The 13,348-nt window shown below is 36.7% G+C and overlaps 1 protein-coding gene across 1 annotated transcript; it reads left to right on the top strand.

Annotated features, from left to right (window-relative positions):
- Positions 1 to 2,801: 2,801 nt before the first annotated feature.
- LOC113283057 (F-box protein PP2-B10-like) lies at positions 2,802 to 5,192 on the top strand. Its single transcript, XM_026532205.1, has 3 exons — positions 2,802 to 3,341; positions 4,087 to 4,205; positions 4,281 to 5,192. The coding sequence occupies exons 1-3, from the start codon at positions 2,979 to 2,981 to the stop codon at positions 4,804 to 4,806; spliced, it is 1,008 nt and encodes a 335-aa protein (XP_026387990.1). The 5' UTR covers positions 2,802 to 2,978; the 3' UTR covers positions 4,807 to 5,192.
- The last annotated feature ends 8,156 nt before the right edge of the window (positions 5,193 to 13,348 follow it).

Raw genomic sequence — 13,348 nt, forward strand, 5'->3', positions numbered from 1 at the left:
TTGGTTTCTTTTTTTGTTTACTTATAGAACTTCTTTTAATGCTCAGGTTTTTGAATCCACATCTCTCCCTTGCAATGAAGAACCTAATCCCATCCCCGAACTTTTGGTGTCATCGGAACAACCAGATTTTACACAACATTTTCTAAAACCGGAGGGATTTGGTACTAGAGAAGAATTACAGGCGTGGTGCGTGTCTATTGGTAAAGCACACAATTTTCAGATTATCTGTAAGTCATCACAAATGAAAGACACTTTAGGTAATTGTCAAGGATCTCGGGTACAATTGTGTTGTGAAAGAAGTGGCAAGTACACTAGTCACAGAGCGAAAAGCTATGTGCCAAAGACCACTACGACAAAAAAGAGAAAATGCGGCAGTATCAAATGTAATTGTCCATTTCGTCTAAATGGAAGTTGTGACAAGTATGGGAAATGGAAACTTAGAGTTGATGTGGTTACCACAATCACCCACTGTCAACCACATTAGTTGGACATGGTTATGCTGGAAGATTGGAGGAAAAAGAAAAGTTAGAAGTTGAAAAATTGACAAACAGTGGTTGTCGACCTCGGGAAATTCTTACCAATATCAAAATCGATAACCCGAAAAACTGTTCTACCATGAGAACCATTTATAATGCAAGGCGCAAATTGAAAATTTGTGCAATGCAAGGTAGATCAATGATGCAGCATTTCTACAAGTTAGCACTAGAGAACCATTACACGGTTGAATATAAGTATGATCCCATGACAAATAAGGTCACAGATCTCTTTTTTGCTCATCCGGTTTCAGTGAAGTTGGCACAGTGTTTTCATGAATTTCTCCTATTGGATTGCACATATAAAACTAACAAGTATAGATTACCGTTATTCCACGTTGTGTCTCATACCTCAACGGGAGCAACATTCACAGTTGCGGTGGCCTTTATGAGTCGAGAAAAAGAAGCAAACTACATATGGGCTTTAGAGTGTATTAAGCGACTTTATAGAGGAAATGAGATTCCATCTGTTTTCGTCACTGATTGTGAAGTTGGTTTAGTTAAAGCAATTGATTATGTTTTTCCCCATTCATCTCATCTTCTTTGCGCATGGCATATAGGAAAAATGTGTATGCACACGGTCAAAAATTCTTCAAGCTCAAGCCTACAACTGCTGATGACAAAGAAAAACCGTAGAAGATTGATACTGTCATAACCCGAAAAAAGAAAAAAAGGGAAACAAAAGGAGAAGCAAGACGAAAAAAAGAAGGAACTCAAAAAATGGTACGAGGCATGGAAGGATGTTATTACGTCAAGAAAGATACTATCTTAGAACTTGTTTGTTTGCAGCTGACTCGGCGTCTGAATCTGAGTCAACCCCTGACTCGGACCGAGTCAGCAGTCAGACCGTTTGTTTTCCATTTTGAGTCAGATATGACTCGACCTCTGACTCAGACATAACCCCTGACTCGGACTCATTTGAATCAGGTAACAAAATACCCCTGACTCATGGGACCAAACCACTGACTCACTTATTTCCGAGTCAGACGAGTCAGATCTGACTCAAAACAAACATATCGACTCAGATTCAGATGAGTCAGGTGATTTCACTCAGATTCAAATGATTCAGATCCAGACGACTCAGATGAGTCAGGAGTAAACAAACATGGTGTTAGTTAATCCAAGGTACTTGACTCATCTGCCTTTGATAATGCGAAAATTCATCGCTGCTACACAAGAGATGCCAAAAGACGGAAACTGCCGTTATCATGTGTTGTTGAAGCAATTGGCTATCAAAGTAAAGCATCACAACGGTTGTCAAAATGCCACCGGACCATGTATGAGGAAATGTGGGGTGTCGATTTGTTAAAACAGTTGAAAGACGGCATAGATGGAAATGAGTGGATGAAAATGCCAGAGAGTGGTTTTATTATTGCCGAGGCTTTCACCACAACGGTTGTATATCTGAGTGAAGAACAAAGCATAACTTTTGTTCCTATTACCAAGGATGCTTACCCGAAGATAAGAAAGAATATGGTGGTTATCGGCTTCGTCAACAGCAATCACTGCATCGGATTGAAATTGAAACGTAGTTCTCCATTGCCTTCACTTCCAAGATTTTCTTATTGGGAGAAACAAAAGAATAAGAACAATTTCTCCAATAACTGGTCGGAACCATATGTAGTTGCAGGAAATCCTACACTACACCCCTTATTTGTCCGCTCGTTTTTCATATTTATTGAGTTCATAATGGGAGCAAAATGAACAAAATTTCTTGTTTGTTTACACGACAGGAATTGCTCTAACAAAGTATTTGATTGCATTTTGAAAAGTTATTTTTTTGATATTCAGAAGCATGGAAATTTAAAGTACACACCAAATTTCGTGAAATCTTTTTGCTTCTACAATTTGACTTCTTTTGTGGAATCTTTTTATTTTTAAAATTCGAATTTAGTTTTTGGACAAGCTGAATTATTTTGTGAAATTCTTTTCCTTCTGGAGTTTGACTTCTGTTTTGAGAAACAAAATCACTTTTATAATTGAATTGGCAGATTTTGGAACGTTGACTGTACTAGTGTATAATCATTTTGGGTTTAGCACAGCTCTCTAATAGGAGGTCAGGAGCCAGTTCGACTGGCCGGGTTTGCGCCCAACTTTCATGTAAAAAAAACCAAAAAAATGACTGTACTAGTTTTGGGCATGTGCAACTGGGCTGCTTGCATCTGTGCCGGTTCCGTAATATTCGAATCTTTTTTCTTAAAGTCGGTCTGAATGTGATGATACGCGGCAGAATCACGACTTTTGCCAACGGCTGACTCAGACACAAAAAAGGTTAGAACCTTCGCCACGAAGCTAATAAAAGCTGTAATAAAAAGTTCTTTCGTTCCCGTTTATCTTAAATAAACAAAGAAATTAAATATACTTTCAAAGACACAGAAAGAAAAAAAATCTGCCGCCTATATAACCAGAGGAGCAAATTCATAAGAGAAGATCAGAGAAAGAAAAATGGAGAAACACGAGAATAAGTCAGATTTTAACAATTTACCAGAAGGATGTATTTCTAGTATCTTATCTTTAACATCTCCAAGAGATGCTTGTAGATCTTGTTTAGTTTCATCTGTTTTCAAATCTGCAGCTGAATCTGATGCTCTTTGGGATGAATTTTTACCATCTGATTATAAAGAAATTATAGCTAGAGCTTCTCCACCACCGTCGTCATCACCGTCACCATCATCGTCATCACCGTCTCCGTCACCTGCTGCTGATTCTACTTCTACGGCTACTTCTTCCGGGATTAGTTTCTCTTCTAAGAAAGAATTGTATTACCGGCTTTGTAATGAACCTCTTCTCATCGACGGTGGTCGTAAGGTAAAATTACGTACTCAATTTAGTGCCATTTTGGAGATTTGTTAATTTGAATTTATATGATCGTCTTCTGGTAGGATTCTTGCTGAAATCTTATTTTGATTACACGGATATCCTTGTCAAACTTCTTGATGTTTGATAATGCAATTGTGATTTTTACAGAATCTGATTTAAGCTGGAATGTTTTATTGTTAATTAAGGCATTGTTTTACATTTTCTAATGCGATCTGATCAGACTCTTCTATTATATTATTAGAATTTAGATTCACGAGTGGCATCCTGATATAAAAAGAGGTTGAACATGTGCCAAACATTCTCTTCATTGTATTTTTAACTGAATGAAATATGGCCACCTACAAGTAGCTTAAGCTTTTTGTAGTGCACTTTGGAGGTTGTGTTGACTGCTTCTTAAAGGATTAGGATTAGAAATTTAGGTATAGAATTGATGGAACACTGATTGATTTGTAGGCATTTGATCATCTGTCGTGGGAGTGCACTTGATCTTTTTTAAGGTTTTGCAGCGCAATATTGACTGCAGTTGGCTAAATTCTTTTACTGCTATCTTGATGTTGGCTCTAATTTAATTAGTTTAACTTCAACAACCTGTCAATTCAAGATCTGATCCACAATGAATACTTGAAATTACCTTGTCTTATGTACAGAAATCTCTGCAAACTCCAAACTAAGAAGTTGGTCATGTTATTCTGAGCTTCAACTTGCTCTAACTCAAGATTCTTGTTTATTCTAGAGCTTTGCACTGGAGAAATCGAGTGGGAAGAAATGTTTCATGCTTGGTGCGAAGGAGCTCTCTATTATATGGGGAGGCACACCCAAGTACTGGAGGTGGACAGAATTCCCTGGATCCAGGTATACACGGTTTCACATTCTCCCTAGTTATTACTTAATTTACAAAGTGGTCTTACTTTTGTTCCCATTTTGCAGGTTTGCCGAGGTGGCTGAACTGCTGTCCGTATGTTGGCTCGAATTCAGTGGGAAGCTTCAAACACGATTATTGTCCCGTAAGACCTTGTATGGAGCCTACCTGGTACTGAAGTTTGTGGAAGGTGCATATGGATTTGATCACCCACCTGCAGAGGCTGAAGTAAAAGTCATTGGAGGAGCTGGTAACAGCAGCAGTGGGGCTAGTGGAGAGAGACCCGTCTACTTGGATCCTGATGGTAGTCGTAGGCGTCAATTGCAGGTTGCACCACATCGTATTGGGCTTATCAGGCGCAGGTTTGGTCACATATTGAGGCCGGCTCCATCCATGTCAAGATGGGAGGGACAGTTCCCACAGGAGAGAAATGATGGATGGATGGAGATTGAGATGGGTCATTTCTACAATGATGGCGGGGAAGACAGCGAAAGCGCCGAGTTACAGATGTCTCTGAGAGAGATTAAGGGTGGTCACTGGAAGTCTGGCCTTATCATCCAAGGTATCGAAATTAGGCCCAAAGCTGCTAACTAAACTAAAATTACTGCGAGAAACCCGTTTCCTCTACTTTTCCCCTCCATCCACAAATGTAACCAAAACGAATTGATTTGAAATTGTTGTGTCAGTATGTAAGCAGCTTGAGTGGATCATCTGGCCCTATGATTGAGCGGCTCAGATCAGGGCCATCTTATGGACCAGGCCAGCTAGGCTATTGCCTAGAGCCTCACATTGTTAGGGCCCAAATTTTAATTTTTCTTACAACATGATTATTTTGTGCTCTTACAGTGGTTGATAGTGCATACTTCTAGCTGTAATTGAATGCCGTTTGTTTTGTAAGTACAGCGTACTGCTTTCAATCGCATTTAGCCATCTACTTTTGTACACTTTATGACATGAGAGAATGAATTGTATTAAACAAATTTTCTCAAAATGATTTAGATATTCTCTCATGAGAATGTACTGTATTAAACAGTTCTTTCCATAATCTTTCCAAAATAATTTAGATACCCTCTCTTTCAGTAAGTTCATCAAAATTTGATGAATATCATTACCATTAGATCTTTGTTGACTTCTGCCTGCTGCTTGATTTGCGAATGCATCCGTTGACTGGTTAGCCTCTCTATAAATGTGGTTTGTACGGTGCAGAGTAGATTGCAGCTGTGCTCTGATTTTATTATCATATCTCGCAGATACGATGGTGTTTCGATACGGATTATGGTGAAATGACGAGGTTTTGTGAGTTTGACTCTAAGTAAATTTTTGTCCCTTATCGTTTGTTGCTATTCTTTTGTGAATTTGACTCTAAGTAAATTTTTGTCCCTTATCGTTTGTTGCTATTCTGATCGTTATAAACAGACCCATGTCTGTCACTAAAATCAAGGTTATTCCTTGTGGTGGTGCTATTGATACGGTCGTGGTAGTTGAGGAATTCTTCCAGAAACTCTCGGTATAAGTTCGATGTTAAAACTAATTGGAAAAGTATATCACCACACAAATCATCGAACTGGAAAAGACCAAAATATCAAGTATCAACTCTTTGAAATCAAGATCCTTGTTAGACCACTGCTTGGTTGAGCCACAACTATTGGTATGTCAAGCTTGTTGTCAATGTTAGATGACTAAAATTGTATGTTGATTTATAGTCTATTAAAGTCAGTCTCAGACTAGGATTAGAGTATGATAGTTGCGTACTAGAAATCACCGAATACCGTTGAAGATTTAAGACCGAAGAACAACGCGAAGGCACCTGTTAGAACTTCATCAACAAATATATGTAAAGACTGACTGTCTTATTTACTCATTATTTCTACCATTCTATCTTCAAAGACAATGTCATATGGCTTTAATAGATGATGAATCATAAAGAAGAAGTTTTGAATTCAAGCTTGTACTTGAAAAATCTTGAAATATGAACTCAAGCATTGTATGTTCATCGGTCCTATCACTTTTGATGTTGAGAATAAAATTTATTGTTAAAAAAGACTATGTATGTGAACTATAATCCTAAAAACGTCAAATTGTACTTTTCTTCACTGAATTTTCAGTTTGTGAACTATGAAATTTATTGATGTCATTGAAATCCAAGGTGCACAAGTATTAATAAACTGGTTTTTCCGTTTTTGAACTATGCAATTTCCAAGTGTTCCTCGATATTTTTTGAAATTTTGCATGTTCACGAACTATGCAATTTTGGGAATGTTCATGAACACTTCAAATATATTGAGTTCGCGAATCACTATTCTTAGTTCGAGAACTGGTCTTTTTTTGGGTGTTATTGATCTCCAACATTGCTTGGGTGTTCATGAGCTAACTTTTATGCACGGTTCCCTAATAGACAAATACACAAGTGCACATTCTTTTTGTATTGCAAGGGAAACTTCTCACATGCTTACACGGTTTCCATTATTCGGAATCAATATATGTTGAGAACTTTAGTTTTCTTGGGATCAAAGTAATTCTTAAACATGGAAACTAGTTTACGAACTTACTTTAATCACAAGAAAATTTGCTCGAACCTTAAGCATTCTAGCATGTTTCGTCATTACAGATAGATAACTCTCTACAACGTAGAATCTCAACACCTATAATATGTACACTAGCTACGACTAGAGTCATCCTCGAAATACCTAGCTTTCTTCGTGCAGTACATAACTAGGTTACGACTTTGAAGACTTCACTTGGCCTTTGTGAAGACCGGTCAGACTATCTTTTAAGTGATAGATCTTTGATATCCGAAATCTTACAAATGTTTGAGATATTAATAGGATAAACAAGATGATTGCTGCCTTGGGAGGGGTTAGGTGAGGGGACACACTTGAAAACGAGTATCGGGACATTGATGTAACTATTCTACAGATAAATATTTTATTATAACAAGTTATGATATTATGAATGCGCTCTTTTAAAATTTTGATAATTAAAAATAGACAATTCATATGGATTATTTTAAATTCTCATATATGTTCATTGCTCATCGGATCATCCCATGTGTTTGTAATTCTCATATATGCATATTGCCGAATCCTGGATATCTTGATGAACTTTCAAGTCTAGACAGGTTGTCTGCTTTCTTCGATATTGTGCACGACAACCCTATCATACATTGTCCAAAGAATCCAAACTTTAAACTGTAAAGAATATTGAAAGTCAAACAACTACATTATATCATCCAAGCAATCCAACAACATTCACAAATGAATGCGGTGTATCCTTGGTTTTATTATAACTACCAAAGTTGTGTCAATAATTAAATTAATTAATTGCTATTATTACAATAGAAAATTCCTTTTTCGTATAAAGTATAACATCAACTTTTTCGTTGCAGAACTTATAGAAAATTCCTTACTTGAACTTTAGGGAGGATTAAATCCAACAAGAAACTTCTTTGGATAGTTTTTAGGTTACTAGAACTAAAAATAGATAAATTGATCAATTGACTGGAGATCAAAGTATAACATCAACTTTTTCGTTGCAGAACTTATAGAAAATTCCTTACTTGAACTTTAGGGAGGATTAAATCCAACAAGAAACTTCTTTGGATAGTTTTTAGGTTACTAGAACTAAAAATAGATAAATTGATCAATTGACTGGAGATCAACCACCTTTAATCTTTTGATTGGATATTAGCCACCTTAAAATAATTTGTATTGAATTGAATGAATAATAGAGTTCTACAACAGGTATATAAATAGTCTAGGAAACCATTAATCAAGCAAGTTCTAACTATAGCAATCACAACTAAATAAAGAAGTACTCAGCAGTATCTAAATAAGGGTACTCTAGAAAGACTGTAAATAACGACACACCGAATAAATGAAGTTGGTATCGCAACAACCCAGGCTTTTGCATACAAGCCTTGTCCCCAATCTTCAAAGTCAGGAAAACGGATGAGAAATTCAGTAGCATCTTCCCAAGTAGCTTCATCAACATGACGGTATTTCCACTTAATTATCCATCGAGTAACAACGCGATTATTACGTTTGAAAATCCGTCTTTCGAGAATTTATTCAGGTTCCCATTCAATATGATCATCAGTTGTAGGCAAGGTATCAGCAACATTCACATGAGCTCCCAATTTGAGTTTCAAGAGTGAAACATGAAAATAAATGGATGAATACGACTATGGGAAGGTAAATCCAGTTTATAAGCAACATCGCCAATTTATTATAACACAGGAAAAGGACCATAGAATCGTGGAGAGAGTTTGGAATAAGATTGGATAGCGGTTGTGGTTTAACAATAAGGTTGTAGATGAAAAAAGACCCAATCTCTTAAAGCAAAACTCCTTTCCGTGCGATGTCCATTCGTATATAACTTCATACAATCTTGAGTATCTAGTAGATGGTATTTTAGAAATTGTAGAGTGCAATCTCGAGCTATTAAAGTTAAGTCGACAATATTAACAGCAATTGTACCCGACAAATAAGCATAAACGGTTGGTGGTGGCCTGCTGTATAAAGCCTCAAATTGAGTCATTTTAATCATAGAGTGGTACGTAGTGTTATATCACCATTTATTCAATGGTAGCCAACGACACCAGTCATGAGGTTTCTTACGAGAAACAACGAAGATTAACATTTTAATGTCCGATTTGTTACTTCTATTTGGGAATTTGTCTAAGGATAATAGGCTGAACTCTGACAAAGTTGTGTGTTGTGCGAAGAAATAAAAGCTTCCCAAAATTTACTTTAAAGGATAGGATCACGATCACTTACGATGGTAAGAAGCATTCCATGAAGACGAACTATATCCAATACAAACATATCGGAAACCACAGATGCATTGTATGGATGAGAAAGCGCACTAAATTGCGCATACTTGGAAAGACGGTTAACGATTACCATTATTGAATTCCGACGCCGTGAAGGAGGTAAGCCATCGATAAAACCCATAGAAACATCGAGCCAAACATCGTTAGGAATATGAAAGGGTTAGAGGAGACCTGGATAAGAGATTTCTTCTGATTTATTCCGCTGACATACATCGTAGTGGGCAATATAGGTTTTAATGAACCCTTTCATATCTTGTGAAAAAGCAGGGGTCTAACAACCACACCCAATATTTCGTTTAGGCAATCTGTATGGACTAACTCCAATATAATTCTGAGAGAACCAACTAATAAAGCGAGCTCAATCAAGAAATATATCCAAGAGTTATATCTCTGTTTCTTAATGTTATCAGCAAATCAAACAGATAGAAATCCGTGAGCCTGATTAATATAAGAAACAACTTGGATGGTATCAAAAACCAATATCCAAGTGTCAATCAATTCAATCAACAACCAAAGGTCGGATTCACAATTGATTGAAATTATGCACAACCTGTGATATTTCAATTATATAGAAAATATAATGCGGAAAAGAAATAACACAGACATCAAATGTTTTGTTAACAAGGAAACCGCAAGTGCATAAAAATCCCGGGACCTAGTCCAGATTTGGACACCGCACTGTATTAAGCCGCTACAGACACTATCATACTACAAGTTAACTTCGGACTGGAATATAGTTGAGCCCCAACCAATCTCACACTGATCAAGGTACAATTGTGCTCCTTACATCTCTGAATCCTAGCAGGACTCTACGTACTTGATTCCCTTAGATGGTCTCACCCACAACTAAGAGTTGCTACGACCCAAAGTCGAAGAATTGATAAACCAATCTTTCCCATACAGAAAAGGCTATTGAATAGATAAATTTTTCTCCTACAGACATACCTATGAGTTTTTTTCCGTCTTTTGATAAATCAAGGTGAATAGGAACCAATTGATACACCGGACTTATATTCCCGAAGAACAGCCTATTAATATCAATTACCTCACAATAATCTTAATCGTATGGTAGCGAAACAAGATATTGTGGAATCACAAACGATGAGACGAAGATGTTTGTGATAACTTTTATCTTTCCTATCGGAGAATAAATATCGAGCAAATCTTAGAGAAGATAATACTCAATACAATAAAAAATAGCAAGATCAGAACACTCAACTACAGAGAAAATAGTTCGATCTGGCTTCACAATCCCGATGAAGTCTTCAAGTCGTCAACCTATAATGGTTTTAGAAAAACCTAGGTTAAAGGAGAATCGACTCTAGTCGCAACTAGTATCACACAGGAGGTGTGGGTATTAGGTTTCCAAATTGCTAGAGTTCTCCTTTATATAGTCTTCAAATCAGGGTTCGCAATCAATATTACCTTGGTAACAAAGCATTCAATATTCATCGTTAGATGAAAACCTGATTAGACTCAAGCTAATATCTTTCAACTGTTAGATTGAACTTAGCTTGTTACACACAAATGAAAAGTGACTTCATTTAGATATGAGTAACCGTACCTAAACGTGTACACTTTGTTGGTTTTAGTTAACCGAAGTTAGCCATATGAACACTTTCATATCAACCTTATTCATCTCAATCACAACTAGTTCAAATGACTCAAATGAAACTAGTTCTAGAGTTGTCCAATTGTTTATATTCTCATAGGAGTATACAAAACACAATTGAAGCAAAATCGATTTTGATTCACCCGAATCAATTCATGAACATTATAGCCACGGTTTGCAAAAGATTGCATTCCTTAATATATAAATGTATTAATTCATGAACAAACCGATTTTAGAACATAACCTACTCAAGTATGCAAACGGGTACGCATACCTAAGTGGTCGGACTAAGTTTGTGCGTCGGTATGCGAATGGGTACGCATACCTTCCAAACTCAGTTTAATCCCGGAACTTTGAGCTTACGCCAGTACGCGTATGGGTATGCATACTAATTTCTCGAACTTCCATTAAACCAACCAGTACGCATACGGGTATGCATACTATGGTTCCCGGACTAGGAATAACTTGCAATAGTTAGCATACAAGTACGCATATTGTGTTATATCCAATCATGGTTATTTGTTCTAAACTCCCAGTTCAATCACTGAAACATTCTTAGAAGACGAGAATAGCTGTCTCACACAAACAATTAGTTTCAAAGCAATTTTCAAGTGACCGAATGATCAATACGAAATATTCCGAGTCTACATCAAATGACTGTCTTTCACAAATCATGTAAGATATTACTAGGCAATTTTCATATGATCATCTTTTGGCTTTTGTCAAGAATATAAGATGAACTTGGTTAAAGCGAAAGCTTACCAATGCATATTTCTAGAAATATGTAAGCGAGTTAAACTCAGCTCGAAATATCAAATGTGTATAATCGAAGTTTATATAGCTATACGACTTTAATCTTAAATAGGAGATAGAGTAGACAGACTTTTGAGTGATAGATGAGTTCAAGTCTCCACATACCTTTTGTTGATGAAGTTCCACAAGCTCCCCCTTAGTATTTCTTCGTCTTCAATCGATGAACGCCGTGAAGTCTAAAGATCAACTACACTTTCTATCCTAATCCGAGACTTAGCTATAAGTAGACTAGAAATCAAGACTTATAGTTTTGGCAACTAAACTTGCCAAACAAGATTGAGATAGCAACGCTTGCGAGTTCGACATAGCAGTGCTCTAACACCTTGCCAGTAGAAATTTTTCCGAAGGCGTTTGTAAGTGTGAAGAAATCCGGAGTGACCAGCAGTAGGGGTATCATGAAATTCATGTAATAACTTGGAAACCACGTAGAAGAGGGAACTACTGCCACACGACCTTTATAATAAAGAACATAACCAACATATAAATAATGTTTCTTATAGTATGGATTACTGACAAGTGCATCATTTATACTTTTCATCTCAGTATTAGAATGACATTCTTGAATTATTTCGGTAAGACCCGCAAATATTGGAGTGATAAGAGCAACGAATGTAGGATCAGAAATGTGGGATGGTGCATCTGCATCTACATTTTCTTTACCATGGAGAAATACAATCTCATAATCGTAGCCTAGTAAATTAGACACTCATTTTTTTTCTTTATGGAAGATTGTTTATGACCTAAAAAGTACTTAAGATTGCGATGATCCGTATAGATTTTTAAGTGTCGACTGAGCAAATATGGTCATCATTTTTGAACGGCAGATACCATAACTAGCATTTCCTTGTCATGGATACTTAAATTCAAATTATTACTAGCAAGGGGATTGCTATAATAAGCAATGGGTTTCCCTGATTGCACCAAAACATCCCCCAATCCATTACCACAAGCATCACACTCTATAACAAATTCATTTGTAAAATCAGGGAGTACTAAAACTGGAGTCTTTGTTAAAGCATGTTGAAGTTTCTTAAAACCATTAGTGGCGTCGTCCGTCCACTGAAATGCATTATTTTTTAACAATTAAATTAAGAGAGCATGATCTTACCAAAATATTTTATAAATTTGTAGTAATAGCCAGCTAGACCCAAAAAACCGCAAAGATCCTTAAGTGAAGTAGGGATATGCCATATGATACTATTAATCTTATCACTCTCAATAGAGACTCCTTAAGAAGAAATAATATGTCCAAGATAACTCATATGTGGTTTAGCAAAAGCACATCAGACCCCTTCACAAAAAGGTCATTAACACGCAAAACACCAAAAACCAAGGTTAAGTGTTCAATGTGATCAGACAAACAAAGAATATATATCAAATATCATCGAAAAGAACAAGGAAAAACTGTCGTAGGTGAGGCCGAAATATATCATTCATCAAACTACAGAAAGTAGCTGACGCATCTGAAAGACCAAATGGCGTACCAAGAACTCGCAATGACCATCATGTGTCTGAAACGCCGTCTTTGGAATATCTGGCTCATGAAGTCTTATTTGGTGATACCCAGAACGTAAATCAAGCTTATAGGAAATGTTGGCACCGTGTAGTTCATCTAGTAACTCGTCTACTATTGGAATGGGAAAACAGTCTTTGATAGTTAGCTTATTGAGAGCGCGGTAATCTACACACATGCGCCAAGAACCATCTTTTTTACGAACCATAGTATTGAAGAAGAGTACGTACTAGAACTTCGACGAATCAGTATCGCTGCTTGCAACTCTGCTACTATCTTCTCAATTTCATCCTTTTGAAAAATGTGGATGACGATATGGTCGCACATTAAATGGAGAAGAATCTGGATCTAAAGGTATATGGTGATA

Source organism: Papaver somniferum, chromosome 5 (genome assembly GCF_003573695.1).
Source record: "Papaver somniferum cultivar HN1 chromosome 5, ASM357369v1, whole genome shotgun sequence".
NCBI lineage: Eukaryota > Viridiplantae > Streptophyta > Magnoliopsida > Ranunculales > Papaveraceae > Papaver > Papaver somniferum.